Source organism: Fusarium falciforme, chromosome 12 (genome assembly GCF_026873545.1).
Source record: "Fusarium falciforme chromosome 12, complete sequence".
In the NCBI taxonomy this organism is placed as follows: Eukaryota; Fungi; Ascomycota; class Sordariomycetes; order Hypocreales; family Nectriaceae; genus Fusarium; species Fusarium falciforme.
In genome coordinates, this window is record NC_070555.1 from 2,506,107 (window position 1) to 2,528,908 (window position 22,802).

A 22,802-nucleotide genomic window follows, 5' to 3' on the forward strand; every position below is an offset into this window, starting at 1 on the left:
GGTAGGATATAATTGCAGCACAAGCCTTCTCTGTTGGCCTGGGTGGTGACACCCGTATCCTGAACCACAACCTCACGATGGCGTTGACGTCCGATCTCGCCTTCGATATTACCGTTACAACAATCTGTGGATCGCTGATCCTTCTCCGATGCGCATACCGAGCCTTTCGTCGATGCAAAGTCCACCAAACTTGCCACAGGACATGGCACGAGGATGATGTCTGGATGGCCTTCTCGCTTCTCCCCCTCATTGCCAGAACGACCTGTATCTGCGTATCCTTTACCCTCAACCCGACTCACAGTCGGGACTTTCCGACTAAGGCCGAGGCTGCTTCGCAAGGGACGAGTGTCGAGGACATGCAGAATGCTCGGGCCACGTCGCTTCAGTTACTAATTCCCTCGCGTCTGTGCTACGCCCTCTTGTATGGTCTCGTTGGAACATGGTCCTTTGGTTGATGCTAACAGCCGCAGTCTGTGGTGCCTTAAGCTTAGTCTCCTCTCCTTCTACTCCCGATTCGTCAGCAGCAAGGCTGTGATCAGAGGTTTCTGGTGGTGCATCGTCCTCAGCTATATTGCAGTGCTTATCACCACCCTGCTCGAGTGTCGGCCCATGTCTTTGTAGGATACATGACGGATGCTCATTGAGTACACTGCTAACATTGCTAGGATGTGGGAACTTGGCCCTAAGAGCTCACGTATGTTCCATCTTGTTCGCCAGCGCCCTTCTGCCTTGGCGTACGTTTCTTGCGACGTGGAAAAATTAACAATGTGCAGAACCTGCTTGCTCTAGGGCCTTTGCCAACTTGATTACGATGGGTGTCTTCAACATAGTCTCCGATATCGCACTTATCATCCTACCTTTCCCAACGTTGCGGACTGTGCAACTGGATCTGAAAACGTTATTTCTCTCCAAGGTCTCACACTTCTTCTGCTGACAACATCTTAGCAAACTCCAACTTGGATTCCTGTTCAGCCTTGGTGGCGTGGTAATTGTGATTACGACACTGCGTCTGCCTCTCATCTTGAACCAATCATTATCGCAGAAGTCTCGATCAATTGTGCGACAACCTCCCCGTCTCCTGAAAGGCTTGACTGTTAATTTGACTACAGTGGGCTGCCGTTGAAATTCTTTGCGCTTGTATAGTGGCCAACACATCCTTCTTCTACGCCCTCCTTCGAGATCTTCAGCGACGACACGATACTCAAACTTCAGCAACAAGAAGTCAAATAGGCCACTTCTATCTTCAAAGCCTAGATTCAACTAAGAGACCCTATGAGAACACCGCATCCAAGGCTACTGGCAGTGATGGTGAGCTCATAGATGGTCGGCAGGGGCTGGCATGTTGACGATGAAGCGAGAATGCCGGCTGGAAAGAGCACAAGTTCTGTAGGTTGTCTACTCTGTCGATAATACACTAAATAATAATTCGTGGTTAATGATAACTTATTCACACCGAATAGGGCTTATTATATTGATAATGCTCTTTAAACTTAGCACTTCTATTCAACAACTTTGCTCGCTGCAAGCTCTTTTACACTATAGCTAGTTGTCGCCGTGCTTCTGTTTCCACCCAGACACCACCCAACGGCCTTAGCATAGTCAAACCCAACCTTCACCAGAATCTGACCCTGTCGCTTTTGCGCCGACATTAGATCAAAAACATCAGACTCCTTCGTATCACTGCCCTGGAGTCATTTCCTTCGGCACGGCTGCTCCTCCAACACCTGCCTCTTCGCACCTTGTACATGGTTCAAAGTGACGTGGAACTGTGCTGAACAGCAGCTCGATCTAATTGGTCAGATTAACCCCACTTTAGGGGCGACGCGCTTTTCAAGGGCCGCGTTGGATGATGCCCTCATTTCATAATATCAATGCTCTTTCAACTACGGGCTTTCATGGTTCAAGGGTACCTAGGGCGCTCTGCACCGCATAACCACTGTCAATCATCTATTTCCTCCCCCAGCATTCCCAACGGACCCGACAAAGAGTTATGGACTCTAATCAAGTCTCGTTCTTACATCTTCCACAAGAGCTCGTTGAACGCATTCTTGACCATTTACCGCTCGACTCCATTCAAAGTCTTAGGCTGGTAAACAGGAGTGTGCGTGTATTGGCCTCTGGACCACGATTCCATGGATTCTTGACGCGTCAGACGACAAATCTTACGCCCTCGAGCCTATCCTCTCTCGAAGCTCTCCGCAGGCATAAGCCACTGGGCCGTCATGTCCGCCATGTGCGAGTCATGGCCGAGACGCTTGCGATTGCCTCAACCGAGCACGCGCAGGCTACTGGGCTATATTACCCACCTGAGTCTACCCTTAGGAACAGACATGGTGATTGCGTGGTCACGCAGTTGGATGGTCCAATGCAGTGCACTGAGCTGCAGCTAAAGAAATTAGAATGCAATCTTGAGTGGGTGAAGTCTCACAGCAACTCATGTGGCATTCCAGTGTCAGCGGAGGACGAGATCGTCAATCGGCTTGCGTCGGTCTTCAAATGGCAGCAAGACTCCTTGCTGGATACGATAGAGCTGGATGCACGCTTCGTGGACGGGCCGGGTCTATTCTCGAGACCTGCTGCACGCCACATTGAACACCCAGACCGGCAGCGACTTTCGGCCTGGGCTTCGCGGGTTTACCGCTTGACAATGGCCGCCTTGTGCCAAAGCGGCGTAAAAATTCGCAATTTGCACATATTCAGCAACACCACAGGCTGCAGTGTTCCATCTTACGACATAACGGTCGGACTACCAGAGCTGCTCAGTGTCGGTCTTGCTGGATCACTGAGTCTGCTCAAATACTTCTCTTTGAGTTTCTCAACCCGGATGGACCACGGCTGGGAGCAGTTGGAAAAGGTCTATGGCCAGAAGGCTGGCAGTCGAGAGAGACGCCGGCAGCGACTGCAATGGCAACAGGTCTGGGACGAGGTTGAATGGCAGGAGATGCACGGTGTTGCAACAGACGATGAAGAAGACACTGATGACAGTGATTGGGACTCAGATTCGGAGTACGATTCTGGTATTTCTGTCGAGAAAGGGTCGGAAATACGAGGCCGCTACGGGGACACTATGCCTCAAGTCCTCTGTCGAGACAACTTTCCTGGCATCGCCCTTCTTCTACGTCACATGCCCAACCTTGAAACGTTGGACCTGCATATGTTCCAAACTCTCGAGTATGAGTCCTACGATGGAGGGTGTAGACTGAACAAATACAGCGCAGCCTTCAAGCACATCGCCGAGCTAGGCCACCATTTCCCTCGGTTGAAGACTCTGGTCGTTTGTGGTCTTTGCATCGACCCCAGCGACTTGCTCGTTTTCATCGAGCGTCACCCCAAACTCGAGAACCTCGAATTACGCAGCGTCACGCTTAGCGTCTCAACAAGGCAGACATCATGGATGACATGGAACAGTGTCTTGAGCAGCCTCTGCCGCGACGCGGTCCGTCAGGGTAGTGCGCTTTCCAGGGTCTTCTGCTCGAACCTCTACATGACACCGTTCTGGCTAAGGGATCCTTTGCACTATCAGGTGAACTTGCTGCGGCAAAATGAGATGCCAAAAGAAGAATGGATTGAGAGATGGTGGCTAAGGAGACGAAAGCCGGCACGCGGAAGACGATTTGGATCACTCATGCTCTCCACTCGCGAGGTCTTTAGGGATGAATTTGAGCTTGACAACGTGTTCGGGGAGTTTGCCGAGGTGCCAGAAAGCGATGCCCAGAAGAACGTCAATACTGGCAACTTTCCATCCAAGCAGATGACAGCGTTGCAGGAAAATTGCCATGGAAGAACGTATGGTTAATAGTGGACGGTCTGGCCGAGGAGTCACTGTTCCTAATCCCTCTAGAAAATAGTAAAAGCTCAAGTAGACTTGGTAGCTTTGACTGACCCTCCAGACATAGTAACAAAACAGTTATTGATTGCAGAGGTGCAAGTGGAAATGCTCGATCTCGTCACAAGCAGCCTACTTGAATACATATCTACTCGTTGGTTGAGATAATTACGTGTTGTCATGAGGTATGAAGGCGGAATACCTCCACCCAAGCAACCGGACTTTCCCCTCCAATGGACCGTGAGTTGTCTTGGAATTGTATACATATCAAGTTCCACTTGAACCAGTACTGGACTCTACAATCACATCACCGCATATCCAGGCTTTACTGCAATATCTTTGTGGTTACGATTGTTGATAAAAAATGCCCAAGTACTGACACATTACTTGAGTTAACTGGAGTGCCGAGCGGGCAAACAGCGAAACAACCAACCCCCCCCTAGACATACCTTCTCCAGCAAGAGAACTTTCTCACACAGTTCACTCGCACACGGCATTTAGAAAGTGTGAAGGTAGTCACCGATGAAGTTATTGCCCAGCTTGCTGACGGCATCCGCAATCTCTCCAGCACCGAACTGCCTCGCAAGGATCTTAGCCCACTCGGCAGCTTGACCCTGGATAGTGGTAATCATGAAGCGGTGCTATCAGTGTTAGTACGTTTTCCCGGGTTATGATATACAGAAGAGCTACTTACCTGGTATGGTTTGTTGTCCTTGTCATGGAGGGCTACCCAGCGGCCGTCGCCATTCTTGTTCTTCTGCCCGTACTGGAAACGGTCGTTTATACTGACAATCCAGGAGTCTGTGTAGTGCGTCAGCCACCATGCCTTCACCAACGGACTTACCAAGCTGTGCACTTACTGCCCTCCCTCCTAGCAATCTTGCCAATGAAGTCATTGCTACCTTCTTCCTTGTAGAAACGGTCCTGGACGAAAAGAAGGACGTCGGCGTTGCCCTTGGACTGGTTCTGGGCTCGGACGACATAGTAACGGGCAGTGCGGGTGCGGAAAGACTGAGACCACTGAATGTCCAGGGTCGCGAGCTCAGATTCTGCACTATAGGCAGGGATGACGAGGACATCGCCTTTAGTGGGGTAAGACATTGTGAAGACTTGGATGATGAGAGAAGTTTTGAAGTAAGATGAGCTTGGCAGTGGGTGAAGGACTAGATGACTTTGTCGTTGGGAAAGATTTATGCTGAAGATGGGGAGGTTTATATACACTGATTTTCCAAGTGCTTTACTTTTACTGAGCAATAAAAACGCATATCTTTCAATCTGCTCTGCAGTTGATGAACGCAAACACGCATGCTACCAATGCTGGAAGTCCTTTGGCTGAACAACTCCACCACATTGCGCAAGATCGTGATGAGCCCCTCATGCTTGGAATGAGATTACCCAGCTCGCCACTTCTATACGAGGCATCCACCGATCACAGGTCCAGACTTTACAAGTTTCAAGCCCTCTCATCTGCCGAGAAACGGCCTGTGATGTGGCTTGGCGCCTCGAAATGCCATGCCCGCCGTGTGGCTAGCTGGCGTGCTGGCCCGTCACAGCACGGATGTCTCTGGAATGCAGGCGCTTACCCCACGCACGCCTCGCGCTTATTTTGGGTTGGGCACCTGGTAACGGATAACCGCTGTGGCTGGCTGATGGATTTTTATGACGGGTTCCCTCCAACTAAATCTGGTTAGAAGGGATAGTTCCATGTGGATAAATTGGATGTCTTGACTAGCATTAAAACAGACAAATAGACCAGGACTCCTTCTGAGGCGGCAGCCTAGTCGTCATTGCTGCAAGCCGTCGATATGTGACTATGCATGATGTCGGATATTGGCGGTGTTCATTTCGCGTCTAATCATTGACATCTCAACGCCATGCATCAAGTATACACAACATCAAGGGTACGCGTTGAGATGGCGTGCTGAGCATCCCTGATGACATGTTCTGGCTCACTTAAACATCTGACTACCGCACCCTTTACTAGACTGCTTCTATTCGTTTATTTGGGTCATGGTCATGCAAATGTCCCTTCACGAGTATGCTGATAACAAGCCATGAATGGAGGCCCCTGTTCTGTTTGTGGGAAATTGGCCACACAATCGAAGGGGAGATCGGTGTGCCGTTGTTGCTTGTCACCCTGAGAGGAGACCATGATACCTGGGAATAACGAATGACGTAATTGAGACGTTGGATTCATGGCATGAATATCTGATGCAGTAGCCAAATCCAATAGAGTTACATGTCTCCCATCTCGCAAGTGACATGGCTGAGAGCGCACAGATCTCTGCATGCCGCTGCTATCCTCTTTTTACTACAGCTGAGGTCCATTTCGAGACACAGAAGCTTCAAAGTATCCTATAGGAGAGACTTTGGAATATAGAGTAGTGCGTGGCTTGCTGATCTAGACCACAAACCGTCCCGTCCGCCCCATCTGGCCATCGCGTATACTGGTGTATGCAACCCTTGCAGATGATGGTTTCGATTGGTTGAAACACTCTGCAGGATTTAATGAATCTCGTACGATCATCGAAAGTCATTCGCATACCAGTCTATCATGTAGCGAGCACAGAGTCGAGCGCAGACCAAAGTAAGGATGGGCAGGTAAAGGCTACGCTGCTAAGCCCGAAACCCCCTCTCTAAGTCTACAACTTCATGAAGAAATCTTCGATACCTGCGACAAGACAGGGCAAAGTTACTTTTATTGGCATCAACCTAACGTCTCGGGGCTGATTGAGGCGGCTCGAGCCCGGAAGAGATCGCCCGAGAAGGAAACATCGCAGAGCTCCCCTTCCCAAAGCATGGCGAACAAACTTACAAGGCGTCTAGAGGCAAATAGTGGCTACCTGACTCTATCTGAACAGTTAGGGGGTAATCAATTGATCGGCTGGGACGAGATGGAGAGAGGGTCGTTTTCCAAGTATAAGAGGTCTGGCTTTTGCTGGTTGTGCTGATCACCTCAACCCGACAACATCATCTCTCATCTTCTTCACTATAGCTTACAAAACAAAATCTTTACTATCTTTTAAACATTTTCAAGCCTGGGATATGGCTTCTGCAACGTTTGCAAACGTCTCCAGCCGGCCAGCTGCCTGGACCCTTGGCCAGCCGAGCTCGGCTCTACCAGTCGAGGCTGTCGTTGATTCGACTACATTCACCTCAACCGAATCCAACTCCACTGGCTTCACCTCGAGTGGATTCACCTCGGCCGGGTTCCAGAAGCTGTCCAGCTCTTTCACCGACAAAGATGGACTCTCCAGCGTCGACTCAACTCTTCTCCAGGACGCTGGCATGATTCGTTGTAAGTGGCAACTAAACAGAGGCAAGGGACCTGCACTGACGTTATGTTTCTTAGCCATCGTCAAGATCGAATCGCGCTTCGAAAATACACAGACCGGTCACTCCATCTGGAAGATCGGCACAGGCTGGCTCATTCGTCCCGACCTCATCGTCACCGGCGGTGATGTTGTGTACGATGCCGAGTACCAGCTGGGCGCCGCCACGCAGGTCAAGTGTTTCATCGGCTACCATGCCAGTAGCTCCTCGGAGATCCAGCCACGCTATGGCCAACGCGTCGTGACCTCCTCCGAGTGGATCGATGGCTCGGAGAAGCGCTCGCGAGACATTGCCTTTATCCAAGTCGCGGAGCCCTTTGCGATCAAGGGATGCACTTGCAAGGCGCTTGAACAAGTCAGACTTCCAGAGCCTGAGATCGCCCCAAAGGCTCCTATTCAAGGTTTGTGATAGCAGAGCCTCAATAACTGATTGACTCTAACGATCTCTTTCTACCAGAAGAGCCTGTCGTGTCCGAGTCCAAAGAGAATGCCACCACGACCACGGAATACTATTCGAGCTCCGGTGGTGCTTGCGGCGAGACTGATGTCGCTGTCCCTCAAGTCGAGCAGCCCAAGCCCCAGCCCGAGGTCACCCAACCCGAGGTTATCCAACCCGAGGTCATCCAACCCCAGGAACCAGAGCTCAAGATCCCGTCTGTGTCGGTTCATGCGAAGACAGATGACGACGGCTTCGTCAACGTGACCTCCCCGGCCGCTGATACCACCACGGATCCATTCTACGAGGTTCTCAAGACGGTGGCTCAGATAGATACAAAGACTCTCGATATCGAGTCTCCTCTTGTCGACGAAATTGGTCAGTTCCTCAGCGTCAGCGCCGGATCTTTGCTCCGCTACGTGGTGGGTGCTGAGCCGATCTCTACTGGCCAGAAAACAAGGCTTCCCGGTGTCTCAGAGAGAGCTCTGCTTGCCGAGGCATCTCTGCAAGCTGTCCTGGCAATCGAGCAGTCCTCAGAGTTGAATGAGATTGTCGAGCACATGCGACAGACCTGGTCTGCCAATGCGCCCGAGGTTGACCAAGCTGCCACCCTCATCGTGCCATATCTCAAGGAGCGTGCCCAGCACATTGCCGAATACCACTTAGAGGATGCAAATGAGCAAACTGTGGAGTCCAAGAAACTAAAGCGCCGACCCTTGGCCATTAGGCTCTCGGCAGGAAACGAGGGGTCCAAGGACTTTGCGAAGGGCCTTTTTTCGCCAACCATCCCCCTTGCTGGCCGAGAGCAAGTCTTTTCCTCCCTGGGTCCGGTTCTGAGAGATGCGATCCTTGCTGTTGAAACACTGGTCTCTGAGACCGGCAAGGCTGCCATCAACGAACGTGTTCCGAAGCTGTTGGAGAAGTCGCGTACCGTCAACTCCACTCAGTCCGATCTGGAGGCCACCCGAATTCTGATTCAACGTGCCATCATGGCCGATGCCGCCTATCAAGCCCTTGCAAGCCTTTCCGAGCAGAAGCTGCAGGCTCTCAAGCTGCTTCCACTCGGTTCTACCGCTATTGAACACGAGTCCATCTTTGACTTTATCAAGAGAGTCATCCAGAAGACTGGACCTGTGGCCTTGCATCCCACCAAGCAGGCTGTCAAGAAATTCATCCCACTGCTCATCGACACCCCATCCAAGCAACCGGAGCCTGCTACCGGCGTTACTACCAAGACTACTGTGCATCGGCTTGCCCTCCGAGATGTCCTCCGCGAGGATAAGGCTTCTGCCAATGTCGGAATCTCTTGAAAGGAGCGTCATACTCCTTCAGTTCGGGGATGCAATTGATGACAGGCTTGATTAATGGCTTAATCGAATGATTCAGTACGTATTGCATGATGAAGAAAACAGATAATGAAAAAAAAAGTGTAAAAAGATATCTCACAAAAAGTTGGAAGTGGGTAATTGGGAGGTGACTAGGGGGGCCCTTGACGATCGATCAACTATGGTTCCGGCCACATCCGGAAATTTTCCTTTGTAAATGAAGGATCTCGTGTCTTTTTGATTATGTAATGCTAGGTTGAGTTCTGCCATTTATAAATAATAAAAAACCAGAGTTGCAACTGAACCATTGTCGGGTTTTGGACATGAGGCTTGGCTTCTTATCACACGTGCACTATACTCACGTTAGGTGCTTCAATTGCTCATGACTATTCAAGAAAAATGTACACCATCTACACTGCCTATAGATTCCTGAATCTGCGAATCTCAAGTAGACGGAAGTCGGGCACTAAGTATATCTTCCTTCATCCCATTCTCTAGTTCATTGATCAACTCGGATGCCACCTTTGCCTCCGGGCCCGTTCTTCCAGTGTTAACCTCCTCAGCGAAACTGACTCTCCCCTGCCACCATTCAAGCCAGCTCTCAGCTCTCGCCCCATCTGGAGCTCGAAAGAGCCCGACACTAATGTCAATGACATCATCAAGAGACTTCTCATGCCAGAAAATGGTGGCGCCGCATGTTCCACAAAACTCGCGCCTCACGTTCGGTGATGACGAATAGCTCGTCAAGATGCCCGGGGGCAGAGTCGCAAAATCCAATGGGACGATGGATTCTGTTCCGTTCTTTTCGGGAACATGAAAAAAGATGTTAGCCCTAGGAACAAAGGCCCATGTTTGGACTTCAAACCCAGAGATGAGGCGACATGATCGACAGGCACACGTTCCGGCGAGATATTTGTTGCCGCTGTCTTGAATCCACCACTTCTCATCATTGGGGTTCTGCTTTGTGTGTTCATCCGTAGTTTTGTATGGGAACATGAGGTCGGTAAAGTCGCGGCGTGGCACACGGCTGTCACCGTTGGGACGAGTGATGTGAAACTTGACGTTGCCACAAGAGCACGAGGCTTCGAGGGAGTCGCTAGCAGGCTTGATCGGCTGAGGATTGGGTATTATGGCTTCTCTTCCCTCGAAATGGCCGTCTAAACTCTTAATCCAAACGGAAAGTCCGCCATCCTTGGTGTCGGACACATATTGGTGTGATGTGAATCGCCCCAGACTTGAACTTTGTACCGAAAGACAAGTGACTGCGCCTGTCGCGGCTCCCCAATCAAGACCCTCTTCTTCGATTTTGGCAGCTCGAAAAAGATGACAACCGCATGAAGCGCAAAAGTAGCGTGTAGACGTTCCAGTGGGATGATAAGCCTTCAAGGAAGGAGAAAGATCAGGGGCAAAGATGGGATAGTAAGACGCGCATAACACCCCCGAAGTGTGTCGGCATGTATCGCAATGGCAAAGAGATAGTGGAATGCCCATGCCATCCTTAGCCTTTAGATCGACTTGCTGCGAAACAGCACCGCAAAGGCAGCTCACTTGTAAGATTGTGGCATGCATCGAATCGTGAAGTGCAGCCTGCAGGCTCTTACAAGTACGTATGTGATGGAGAGTTGCAGAGTATGCTAGGATCTGTAAGAAACGTAGGATAGCCACATAAGAGAACTTGGTAGTCTTAAATCGGGTTTTGAATGCTTAATATCAGCAGTCATTAACCTGTAGCGATTTTTAGATTCGTTTCTCCTCCCACAGGCGGCGATACCTCGGGTAACGTCACCCTTGGAATTTCGGGGAATATCGCTCGAGTCGTTTCATACCCTTGTTGTGGCAAGCGATGATTGGAAGGGCTCCGAAATGCCCCGAAGCTTCACACCTCCAGGCAATGATCAACTTCCGGACTTAGCAGTTACCTAACTCCGGATCAATTTTATGATTGGGCGATAGAGAAGCTCAGGTAGTGACAGAGAAGCCTCTCAGTGGAAGACGCACCCATCGTAGTTAGTTCTGTAATTAGAAATTGATTCTTGACTGGCGGTTAAGTGACATTCCCCTACAAGCTTGTTCATCCTCAGTCCGTCCAATCCCATCTTCAAACCAACTTGGCATCATAACCAGATGACCGAATATCCTCCCACACAATGGAGGTAGTATTGGGCGTTGATGCCATCATGTATTGATAGTTGTATCTTTGCTGTTACGGCTGGCAGTCTCTTGTAGACTCGTTATTGGAGACAATAAAATAATGGGGGCACCGTACGTGGTAGCAAAAGCTCTACCACTCATATTCTCACTCCCAGCTGCCAACATGCAAGCAATGCGAGCTGGAACGTCCCAGATGCAAGCCCCGGGATCGCCTGATCTCGAAAAAGGAACCCTCCTGTCATCTTTTTTACTCCTAGGGCCGATAATACACCAGTCATCAGACTTAATGTATGTGTCCGAAATTGGTTGACGGGTGACAGACACGACCTCCTTCGCCACACTAGTTGTCAGGCCAGTGGTGCGCCCATACTTGGCAACTATGATCGCCGGCTCGCCCAGGGATTTAGACTCGTATTCGGAAGGGGGTTTCTTCATCTCGGTTTCTGAAATGGTACCTCCGAGCTGCAGATTTTTCTGGTCGAGTGAACCCAGAGTTTCATCGGACTCGAATCCGTCCTCCTTCGCAGCAGCTGTTATTGCCTCGACATCTCCTGGGGTGACGGCGACACGATTTTCAAGCGTATGTAGTGGAAAATGGCGCTTATTGGTATGGAGCTCAATTAGTGCCCAGTCACGCAGTCACTCGACACCTACTGCATAGGTGCCATTGACCTCATTGCTCAGCTTGGGAGAGAAAAGGACATGACTAAAGATGCGACTAGTGTGATCTTCAACGGACGCCAAGGTCTGCTTGGCTTGGTCAAGGAGGGCAACCTTGGCATCTAAGACGCTCTTCTCCTTTCTTTTCTCGTCATCGAGGATGACCATGTTCGCCAGGAGCGTTTTTGAGCACTCTATCTTGCTCTTCTGGCTGGTGATTAATGCCATCATATCTCTATGGGCGCCATCGCCATGTTGAATCATTGTTAATCGAGAGGCAGGGTCAGATTCGTCATAGAGGTAGTCCTCGTTTGGTTGATGCTCATCCGATACCACGTGCCGACAGGTCAAAGCCAAAATCTTGCCGGTGCCTCTCTCACGAAGGTAGAGGCACTTGGTGCCTTCGTGGTTGGGCTGATCTAGCTGCGCGATAGAGACCTCGAGACTAGTGGAGAATAAGTGATTGATCTCGACCGGGTAAATGACGTCTCCCGAGTGTAGCCGCTGGGCGCGTAGGCAGATAGCTGGTGGAGAGGCCAGGCGAACAAGAGCTGCTTCCTTCACCTCAACTGGGACATCTCCAATTACGTGCCGCTGTAGGGTTAAGTGGCATCGTGCCACTACAGCATAGGCCCGGTCCCAGGACGTGGATTCTTCTCTCACCGAAGTAAGGAGCGTGACAGGATGATCGAAGCGCTGTCCGGTTCTCTGGTTGCTCCTTTCGTAACCGACGCGCAAGATATCGATGGCAGTCCAGTCAGTATTGCTGAGAGCTCCCATGGCGTCCCTTCATCCACTTTACTGTGATTATATGACAACCCACGGGATCCAAGGTCTTGCCAATTGGCCACCCATTAAACTGAGGCTTCCATAGATCCAAACTCGATCGAGTAGTTTGCTGACGCGTAGTCTCAGCCCTCTCAAATACGGTGACTTTAAATGACTTAAATATGTAAAAAATAATGCTGAGATTATATAAAAGTATATCATAAAGATGTATAACATTCTGTATGTCTTTTATAAATAAGTAAATTCTTTAATTTAATTTTATGACTATGCTTACCTAGGAGAGGACGTGTGTCTGTTTTTGTTTTTACCTTTGTTAAGGTCAGCTTCCTCTAGCCACTCTACCGCCGAGGTTATTTCAAATGGGACTTGAAGGTAAGCCACTTTATGGTGTTTTTCGGCATTGGGCTTTGATGCCGTTCTGAATTGATAACTGTGTCTTTTGCTGTTGTGGCTGATGGACTCTTGCCATCATTGCAGATAATAACGATAAAGGGAGGCCCGTAGATCTCACGAAGGCGTGTCGTTCAGCCATTGGCATTTCCCGTTTATTAGCTACCAGAGACGAGGCATTGTATTTCCCGATCACCGTTAAAGGCGTAAGAGGTTCGCGGTATGTGCGTAGCTAAAACTGACAAGCCTAGTGTATCGTAGTGAGTGTGGTCTGGTAGGTAGGTAATTCAAAGTATCATGGCAAGGAAGTGACATGGTAGGGATTGGAGATGGAGAAGCTTACTGCGCCCCACCCCACGCAGCCGATGGCCCAGAAGCATCGGCAGACTGACGGTATGGTGATTAGTTAGGTTGTAGTTGACGGAGATGATATTCTCCACGACTAATCGACTGGCATCTTGACGCTGGGGATAGAGACGGGCGAGATCACCGTGCTGACCAGCAAAGGAATCATTGATGAGGGATTGTTCTGGTTGCCTGAATATTGATTTGAGCTATGGAGACGGGTTGGTTCGCTACCTACGGAGGCTTCTTGAAAACACAGACAAGACAAGAACATATGCTGTCGAGACTTGGCAGTCGAGAATTAGATCATCACGGAGTCATCCAACACAATTCGGTTACCAATCGAGAAGAATTGCAAATGTACTTGCGCGCCACCCTAGACGACAATATCTCTAATCAGCGTAGATCCAGTGGAACCTGGCTGGACAAAAAGAACAGAGGATGGGGGTGGGAGCAGTCTGGGAATTTGATGTCCGACGGTTCTCATGGTACGTCATTTACCACTCATGAAGTCGTTACATGTACAAGGTTAAAAATCATTGTAGCCCGCCCTCTTGGCGAAGTGGGCACCGTTAAATATTGAATTCACTATCTAGCCAATAGTTGCTTTTGATTCAAGGAGGAAACAACGCAGTTGACTGTACTGTCGGATCTAGGGTAGGCAAGGCCAGGATATGAGGCTCTAACGTGTGAGAACAAGGAGAGTGTTACCAAAAGAGATTTTCCCCGACGTTTGCAAGAGGCAATATTGGGGCAACTCATTTTGGTGCTTTTGCTGACTGGGTAGCGAGATATCACCGCGAAGAGGAGTTGCTAGTACGGCGTAGCATAGGTAGCCTTGGTCACATTTCCATTACTAGACTAGATGGAGTGGCACTTTTGGCCGGTGAGAGCCCCATTGTCTCCATCACCTAATAGGCGCGGAGAAAATACTGCGATTGAATCCTTCCACGTGAATAACAAAGTGAACTTTGTTGTGTCCTGCAGGACGAACGGTACAGGGCTGCTGCTGACGGGTAGACGGGTCCAGCCGAGGGCGAAAACGGACACGGAGCTCGGCAGGCAGGCCATTGACCAACCAGACACAGCTTCATCCCTGCATGGTCCTTTGCCAAGCCCCAGCCATGCGGCTAAATGCTCTCACACAGACCTGGTCTGCATTTCCTGCCTTAAATGTCACATTTCCGTGCCGCCGACTTACATGGAAAACATGATTCAGTCCGGAAGGAGGAGGTCAACCATATGTGCCTTGTCTATACGATATCTATGCGGCTTAGCGCTAATCCACCGACGTTAACGAGCTTCCAAATGTTGGAGGCTAAGTTCAAGAGAGTAAGGAGAGTGGAGGCGAGGCATTTAGGGGGGCTGCCCACTTGGGAGTGGCCTGTTTGGCTGGGGACTCTGTAGGTGACCGAGAAATAGAGCAATTGATGTCACACGTTATCGTCGCGTAGTTGATGGATGGAGCATGAAATCCCACACCGCATCTAAGCGTTTTTGCTCTTCAGTCATTGCGGGCCGGCTAGAAATCAGAAACCCACTGTATCGGAAAGCCGGAGCGTGCTTTCAAGTTCGCCTAAAAGTTCGCCTGCAGCCTCCATAATCACGCCGGGTAGGTAGCATCGAAATCCTACTGCTAGGATACTGTTGCCTATGGCCCGCGAGAAGAACTCTTTTGTGCGACGTGGAAGTCTTGTTCCACATGTCGATTGTCTGTTCCTGCTAGAGATATAAAACCTCTTGCCACCTGCCTCTATTCCTTCATATTCCAAGGCCAATAAGACTCATCAGCCCTCAAGTTCGACTGATCGGCCTTACCTTGCACATCTCTCATACTTCATTATTGCCCACTCCTCCGCTCGTCAAGCCTTTACCATGGTTTCCATCAAGAATACTGTTCTCCTGGCCATGGCTGCCTCCGTTCAGGCCTCTCCCCTCGCTGCCACCTCCTCTACTTCTACAGCCGCCGTTCCTACGGTGACTTACATTCCCGATGAAGCCGATTTGGACCCCTCCTGCCCTCCCCGAAGGTGCCATCGACATCAGCACCAACAGGACTTGGGTCAACGAGATCAAGAAACAACACGGATTGGACACAGCCGATGACAGAATCTCTACTCCCGATGAAGTGGCCATCATGTCCGGCCCCTGTAACCAGGGCACATGCCCCGACTACGATAAGGCTTTCGACATGATGTACACTTGGAGTCAGCAGGAGACGGTGTCTCCTGGAGGCGCCCCTCCCAACGTCATTGTCTGGCAGGACTTTCAAATCCGTGTTAACGACTGTGGCAAGTGCTACATACACAGAACTGGTGGTACCGGTGGCGGATGTTATGACTTCACTGCCTGTAATCGCGCACAATCCATTTGTGTCGACCCTGGCAGGCACCGGGCCCACCGCATCTGGAAGGATAACGGACATAAGACGTGCTACCAAATGGACCAGGTTTCTTTGGGAGACTGCGGTATCATCAAGGAGCGGTCGATTCATCGCCCTGTCTATGAGGTCGCATGTAACTGGTGAGATAGAAGACAGGATGGCAGTTGGCTTGGAGAGTGAGGGAAGTAGACCCTGAATGGTGCAGGGGGACTTTTTTGTACATGAGAAACGGCTACAGGCTTAAAGAGAGTCTCAAAGCCACCATCGCCTTCATTGGACCTCAGCGAAGGAAGTAGACTCCTTGAAGCTGCTTCTTTGCGATGGTCCCCGTTATTGAGAATGATTGGTTTCCCTGATTATTTCGGTTGTTGCCTAGTGAGTAAGCATCCCTGAACCCGTTTAACAACCCTCAAGAGTCATTTATATGACGACATACTCTCGAATACAAGCTGTGTGTGTGTGTGCGGGTGTGTTTGGTTGTTAAAGAAGGGGGGGGACTTCTGGAAGTAGGTAGCTATAACGCCAAGGTTTTCTGCCTTTAAACGGTTGCCATGTTCTATTCTCATGAAAAGAAAAATAAGCGTTGTATTTCAAGACTCGCTCCCTTATTACACCAAAGATCAATAGGTAACGACGGTATTTTAACTGTCGCTGAGAAGAAAGCTCCTTCGAGCTTAGTCCCGCACGTGCTTCTCCCACGTGACTAAAGAGATCCTGATTACTTTTCTTCAGTGGTTCTAAACTTCTACACCAATTTCTCCTCGACCAAAGTACACTATCATTCGTGCCAAGTGATGGAGTTCGGACAAGGCAAACGTATATCGTAAGATTACCTTATCTTGACACAGCGCCCAAGCTAAGTGATACCAAGCTGCAAGAGATGCCAGTTCCGCAAGGCAAGATCATCGGCTTGCCACCTCAAGTTCTCAAGAGACTGACCAGCCTCTAGCTTCGCTGCTCGCGCACGGAACCATGTGATAAATGTCTGCAGGCACATAAAGTATGTGAATATCGTGATGATGATCGCAAACGTAAACCAGCCTCCCGTCAGTACGCCAGCAGCTTGGAAAACCGCATTGCCTCCCTCGAGAGCCTGCTGATGCGTATAAAGCAAGCCTCAGCAGATGAGAGGGAGAGACTGCTGGAGAATGTCTCGTTTGACCAATGGCTCGATGCATATTCTACTGAGGCCCGAAAACCCGAGGCCTCAAGCGCGACCCCAACGAAATCAGTTCAACCATTTGGACTTCAGGCCGGCCCTCAGGGCCTCCTCATTTACCATGGTCCCACCAGTATCTATCGCATCCGCACTGGAGGACCTCCCTTGTCGCCTAGTGACATGACATCACCTGACGGCCAGTTTGACCATGTCGCTCAGCACTTTGGCATTGGCCTCGAAGACGAAGTTATCATGACTGCCCTTCACCAATTCTTCCGCTGGCAATATCCACACTTCATGTTCATATATCGCGAAGCCTTTCTAAGGGATCATTTTGGGCAGCGAACCAAGTCAAGGTACTGGTCTCTCCCACTATTGATGGCTATTTGTGCTTTGGGAGCTGTGATGTTGCCAGACCGTGCACAATCACAGATGAGCGAGCAGTTTTATGCAGCAGCCGAGAGCATCATCATTGTCTCGGGCCTGACGCATCCTTCCATCACTGCTGTTCAAGTCTTCCTATGCCTTGCCTTCTACCAGATTGGGAAAGGCGAACTTTCCAAGGGCTGGGAGCTCTCAGGTACATTGCCATTGAACATATCCAATACTTTAGCTAGTGTTGACCTCTTACCAGGAATCGCGTTCCGCATGGCACAGGACCTTGGCTTTCAGAAAGACCCTCAGCAATGGATTGCCAGTGACGCCTCTCTGGCCACCTCTGAAGATGTCGAGATTCGCCGCAGGATATACTGGGGATGCTACACATCCGACAAGATAATCAGTCTCATTTTGGGCCGACCGGTGCAGCTATACGATGAGGCTGGCGAAGTCGAACACACTGAGAGCTTGCCGTAAGTCTGATATTGTTCAAAGACTTGTAGGATACTTACGGTAGCAGGGACTTCCCAGACATGGCGCCGTGGCTACCTGCTGGTGTTGATATCTCCCGGATGCTCGAGCCAGGCTCTTTTGGTAGCCGTGAGCGATTGATCACAAGCTTCAGTGAGCACATCTTGCTTTCCAAATTAATCGAAAAGATACTCTGTACCCTGTTTTCTCGAAAGTCTGCCGCCAATGGCATAGCTGGTCTCGCTCTTACCGACGACCTGGATCTGGAACTTTGCCGTTGGCAGGAGTCGCTGCCGGACTGTATCAAGTGGAACAGATGGGAGCCCCCAATAACTTCGCTTTTGCCAAGTGTTGCAGCTTTATAGTACGTTCATTACATGGTACCCTCAACCCGAATGTCAAAACTGATTGGAACACAGCATCCTGTTTAACAGCACAAGAATTGTGCTCCACCTCGACCGGGTCAGTACTGATGCATCTGCCCAGTCCCAGAGTGTCTCGCGTACAGTCTGCACCTCTGCCGCACAGGATGTTGTATGCCTCGTCAGGCAGTATCGAGCACAGCATGGCCTCGAGCATGCTCCACTCATCTTTATATACGGTATTGTTCAAGCTCACCGCGCAATGAGGGCGCTCGACATGACACCCCATGAGGCAACCTATCTTGTACAGTCCTTAGATGAGTGCTGTGTGGCATGGGGTCTCGCGGTACAGGCTAGGGCACATTTGTACGAGTTGTTCTGAGCTCTTGGACTTGATGGTCGGTATATTATCACCAGCTACGGCGAGGTTAGGTAGAGATGGGTGTGTTATCCAGCATCAGAGTTCATGTCGGCTTGTGTTTAAAGTATTTTCTTTACTACTGTATATGATACGACCTCCATATGGACCATAACTATTAGAAATGGCGGAAAATCAATAACAAATGAAGACTGAATGGCATCTTGGATTCTCCGCTCTACCTAAGACACAGATGCATCTTCCGTCTACACTTTTCCAACGGGAAGCCCCGACTCCAAACCTGATTTGAGCGCGACAACAAGCTTTTTAACGTCTTCGACATTGTTGTAGAAGCCAAAGGATACTCTTATGCCTAGCCTGTAAGGCATGACGAGAATTTGGTTCGCGCGAAGGTGCTCTGCCCAACGAGGGTCATGCACATCTAGGATGTATAGATGAGGAGCATGTTCCTTTCGTGAAGTTGGTCCAACAATGCTAATGCCTAGGTCTCGGCATTCCCTTCTCAGGGCGTCTCCGAGGCTGAATAGGTGTTCTTCAACATTTCCTGGGCCAATCTCATTGAGATAGAACTTGAGGAACGCGTTGGCAGCTGTGGTGGCAACAAGACTGACATTGAGATGTTCATAGCGACGAGCGTTGGGATGGTAGATGATATCATCCGATGGCACAAGAAGATCTGCCTGCGTGTTGAGGACAGCGCCGTAGCCGACAATTGGAGGATGGGGATCGGTCTCCACAATGACCTCAGGGTCGACGTACAATGCTGCAAGGCCAGTCGGGCAGTTCAAGCCCTTGTGAAGACCAAAAGCAGCAGCGGATAGACCCAAGGCCTGGACATCAACAGCCGCGAAGCCGACTTGCTGGGTCATATCCACAAGCACGTGTATGCCTTTAGGTCGGTACCTAGCACAGATGCCAGCGATGTCGTTCCGTTGGCCGCTATGAAACATGACCGAGCTGATACCAATGGCACGAGTGCGGTCGTCGACGTAAGGGGCAAACGTGTCTGCGTTTGCAGCAGAGATGATGCCTGTCTTTTCAGCAATGGGAATCGTGGGAACTTGGCGGACCTCCAGGCCAGAAGCTCTCATGGCCATCCAGCCATAGGCATGGTTTGGATGTTCCGAATCAAGGATGACGACGTTGTCGCCCGGGGCAAACTTCATGCCCCGAATGAAACAGTTGAGACCCTCGGTTGTATCACGAGTCAATGCCACAGACTCGGGAGAGGGGGCGTTGATGTAGGTTGCAATCAGCTGTCGCGTATCGATTGCCGTCTTCTGCCATTCTAGCTTGGGAGCTGGAGAATGAAGAGCATCGTTGGCGTAACGGGTGAGGGCATCGTGAACGATGAGGTTTGACGGAGGGGCAAAAGAGGCGTTGAGATAAGTGTAGCCGTCTACATCCACCAGCGGGACAAGACGGCGATAAGCAGACCATTTGGCATCAGCCTGTGTTTCTTTGGGAAAAGTGATGGGCGTTGACGAGTCAACGACAGCTTCAACTCGTGAGGGTGCCATGGTGACAGGGATGGATCAAACGGATAAGAAGAGGATGGATAATGAGTGTTTGATGATGAGAGTCTAGAGTGAGTTGTCCCCTGCATCTCGAGCAACAACCGGCCCTTTATAGATTCACAACCTCGATGTTGTTCCTCTCATGTCAACACTGGATCTGCAAGTCCCATAGTTTCCCCGAGCGGATGCGCAACTGCGTGTCTGAGCACATTAACTCCTCAGGTGCTGCCATGACTGCCATAAACGTTGGCAATGTCTTCATCGATTGGCTGGTTTGGATGGAGTTCAAGGTCCGTTAGTGGGTATCTTCCCAAGACAAACAGAGGTCTCCATAACTTCGACTATTCCATCCGATGCCGGGCAGAAAGATCATGACTCCGACTTGATCTATCGTATCATGCCCCTCACTGGAATTTGCCGACGATAACAATGTCACGCATGCTCCCCGCATTGGAGGCTCGTCTCCGTTGGATCGCGAGTCAGTACGGAGTAGTTGAGCGAGATTGGCCAGAACCGCTGGTCCGAGGTCCCTCTAAGCGCGTGGAGTTTACCCTCCATGAGTGGATACTCGCCCCCTGTCGGCCATCCCCTCATCTACGGACTAGCCAACTTCGGCGATAGCATGCCTTGTCTTTCAGCATACCTGGACGGATCTCGCAGGAGCTCCCAGGCTGTTCCGGACCTTGTTTGATGGTAGAAACGCTCTTCCTGAGCTAGATAAGATGGTGGGTACGTGACTCGAGAATCCGGGGTTGAAGGCTGGGGAACCCCATAATTGATTACGTCGGTTCCAAATCTCTTCCTGTAGATACACGAACTAGTGGTCCACTTGGCTGATAAGGGACTTGTTCGACTGACATGGTTCTTTTGATCTAACACGTAGTAGGAGATATAAAGTCGGGTCGGTCTCTTCACGTTTGACTATTCACCAATACTGTCTTTCTCCATCACTTTCCCAGTCATTTATCCCACAATCAGTTTTGCCAGCATGGCGAGTATTCAAGACTCGTCCAACCCCGAGCATGACTGCAACAAGGCAGATCTCGAGGGCCCCAAGATGGATAACACCTGCACCGCCGAAGGCCAGACGGTCGAGTACGATCACACCCATCTGCGTCGCGACTTTAAGGAGCGCCATGTGTCCATGATTGCCATTGGCGGTGCCCTGGGTACTGGTCTTATCATCGGGACTGGAGTTGCCCTTGTTCGCGGTGGGCCAGGCAGTCTTCTCATAGCGTACATGATTATCGGGGCCTGCATCTTCTTTGTCATGACGGCAGTTGCTGAGATGTCGACAATGTTTCCCATGGATAAAGGCTTCTCCGGATATGCTACTCGGTTTGTCGATCCTGCACTTGGGTGCGTTGGCAGAGAGAACCCCTACTTTTGCCCTGTTCACCCTAATAACTCAACTACAGGTTCGCTACCGGCTGGAATTATTTCCTTAAATATGCCATAGTCCTTCCGAACAACCTCACGGCAGCCGGAATAATCATCCAATATTGGCGGCCAGATCTGAACGTTGGCATCTTTGTCGCCTCCTTCACCGTTGCTATTGTCCTCGTCAACGTTAGTCTCGTCCCCATGCCTTCGATTCGCAACTAACGTGAACGCTAGCTTCTTCATGTATCCTTCTTTGGAGAGGCCGAATTCTGGATGTCTCTTATCAAATTGCTCATCATGATCATGCTCATCCTAGTCTGTCTGATCATATCACTTGGAGGACAGCCATCGGGCGAACGCATTGGCTTCAAGTTCTGGTCTGACCCCGGCGCATTTGGTACCTTTCTCGTTGATGGCCCCACTGGAAAGTTGCTTGGTTTCTGGGCGTGTATGGTCCAGGCTTGCTTCGCTTACACAGGTTCGTCTGTTGTTGCCCATGGACTTCCAAAGCCGTTGCGTTGACACAGGGATAGGTACTGAAGTCGTCGGAATCGCCTTTGGAGAGGCCCCCAACCCTCGAAAGACGATCCGTAAGGCAGTCAGACAAACCATGTGGCGCATCATCTTCTTCTACATCCTGGGAGCCCTTGCCCTGGGTATGGCTGTCCCTTATACTAACGACAGGCTAATCGGTGGTACGAAGCAGAAGACCGGTGCGGGAGCCAGTCCCTTTGTGATTGCCAGCCAGCTTGCCAACATTCCTGTTCTTCCAGACGTCGCCAACGGGGGCCTTCTCATGTTTGTGATCAGTGCTGCCAACGCTGACATCTATATCGGATCAAGGACTCTGTTTGGTCTTGCGCACGATAACCAGGCTCCTGCCATCTTCAAAAGAACTACTGGAAAGGGTGTGCCCCTAACAGGTGTTCTTCTTGTGGCTATCTTTACCAGTCTGGCATACATGAACGTCTCGCAGAACTCGGCAACCGTCTTTAGCTACCTGGTGAGTCTGGTGACCGTGTTTGGAACGCTCAACTGGGTCAGCATTCTCGTGAGTTACGTCTTCTTTTCGCAAGGAATGAAGTCACAGGGAATCCCAAGAAGTGTGATGCCTTACCGTGGGTTTCTGCAGCCCTACGGCTCATATGTTAGTCTTGTGGTCGTTGTCATTGTCATCTTCTTCAACGGTAAGCAGAATCTATCGCTACAAACTACGAGCGATGCTAATGGAATTCACAAAGGATACGCTGCTTTCATTCCCAAATTTGATATTTCCAAGTTTATGACCTCATATATCGGCATCATCTTCTACATACTCAACATTTCTTGGTGGAAGCTGTGGCACGGTACTGGAAGGGTCGGACTCAAGGAGATGGATCTTTCCACAGGGAGGCTTGAGTTTGATGGACAGGAATATCCTTCAACTCTTACCAAGGCATTCCGCTGGACTCTCGGTAGTCTCACAAAGTCTAGAAATTATTGAAGCGGAAGTGAGACTCGCCCATCCGATACAGCT

The 22,802-nt window shown here is 50.3% G+C and overlaps 5 protein-coding genes and 2 pseudogenes across 7 annotated transcripts, besides 2 other annotated features; 4 read left to right on the forward strand and 3 right to left on the reverse strand.

Annotated features, from left to right (window-relative positions):
- The first annotated feature begins 5 nt into the window (after positions 1–5).
- Positions 6–1,652, forward strand: NCS54_01457200 (annotated as a pseudogene). Its single transcript has 7 exons — positions 6–421; positions 471–617; positions 666–694; positions 774–897; positions 946–1,057; positions 1,110–1,308; positions 1,495–1,652.
- Positions 6–1,652: a sequence feature.
- Positions 1,653–4,323: 2,671 nt separating this feature from the next.
- Positions 4,324–4,927, reverse strand: NCS54_01457300 (Hypothetical protein; the record flags this gene model as incomplete). Its single annotated transcript, XM_053159717.1, has 3 exons — positions 4,324–4,467; positions 4,521–4,627; positions 4,687–4,927. The coding sequence occupies 3 exons, from the start codon at positions 4,925–4,927 to the stop codon at positions 4,324–4,326; spliced, it is 492 nt and encodes a 163-aa protein (XP_053015692.1).
- Positions 4,928–6,871: 1,944 nt separating this feature from the next.
- NCS54_01457400 (Hypothetical protein) lies at positions 6,872–8,904 on the forward strand (the record flags this gene model as incomplete). The annotated part of the gene is made up of 3 exons (XM_053159718.1): positions 6,872–7,124; positions 7,179–7,559; positions 7,616–8,904. 3 exons carry the CDS (start codon positions 6,872–6,874, stop codon positions 8,902–8,904), a joined length of 1,923 nt encoding a protein of 640 aa, XP_053015693.1.
- A 2,805-nt stretch (positions 8,905–11,709) lies between these two features.
- NCS54_01457500 (Hypothetical protein) lies at positions 11,710–12,510 on the reverse strand (the record flags this gene model as incomplete). Its single annotated transcript, XM_053159719.1, has 1 exon — positions 11,710–12,510. The coding sequence occupies one exon, from the start codon at positions 12,508–12,510 to the stop codon at positions 11,710–11,712; it is 801 nt and encodes a 266-aa protein (XP_053015694.1).
- A 4,076-nt stretch (positions 12,511–16,586) lies between these two features.
- NCS54_01457600 lies at positions 16,587–18,389 on the forward strand (annotated as a pseudogene). Its single transcript has 4 exons — positions 16,587–17,376; positions 17,431–17,647; positions 17,695–18,009; positions 18,065–18,389.
- Positions 16,587–18,389: a sequence feature.
- Positions 18,390–18,631: 242 nt separating this feature from the next.
- On the reverse strand, positions 18,632–19,906 carry NCS54_01457700 (Aminotran-5 domain-containing protein; the record flags this gene model as incomplete). The annotated part of the gene is made up of 1 exon (XM_053159720.1): positions 18,632–19,906. The coding sequence occupies one exon, from the start codon at positions 19,904–19,906 to the stop codon at positions 18,632–18,634; it is 1,275 nt and encodes a 424-aa protein (XP_053015695.1).
- Positions 19,907–20,891: 985 nt separating this feature from the next.
- Positions 20,892–22,769, forward strand: NCS54_01457800 (AA-permease domain-containing protein; the record flags this gene model as incomplete). Its single annotated transcript, XM_053159721.1, has 5 exons — positions 20,892–21,262; positions 21,322–21,472; positions 21,521–21,764; positions 21,820–22,473; positions 22,528–22,769. The coding sequence occupies 5 exons, from the start codon at positions 20,892–20,894 to the stop codon at positions 22,767–22,769; spliced, it is 1,662 nt and encodes a 553-aa protein (XP_053015696.1).
- Positions 22,770–22,802: the final 33 nt, after the last annotated feature.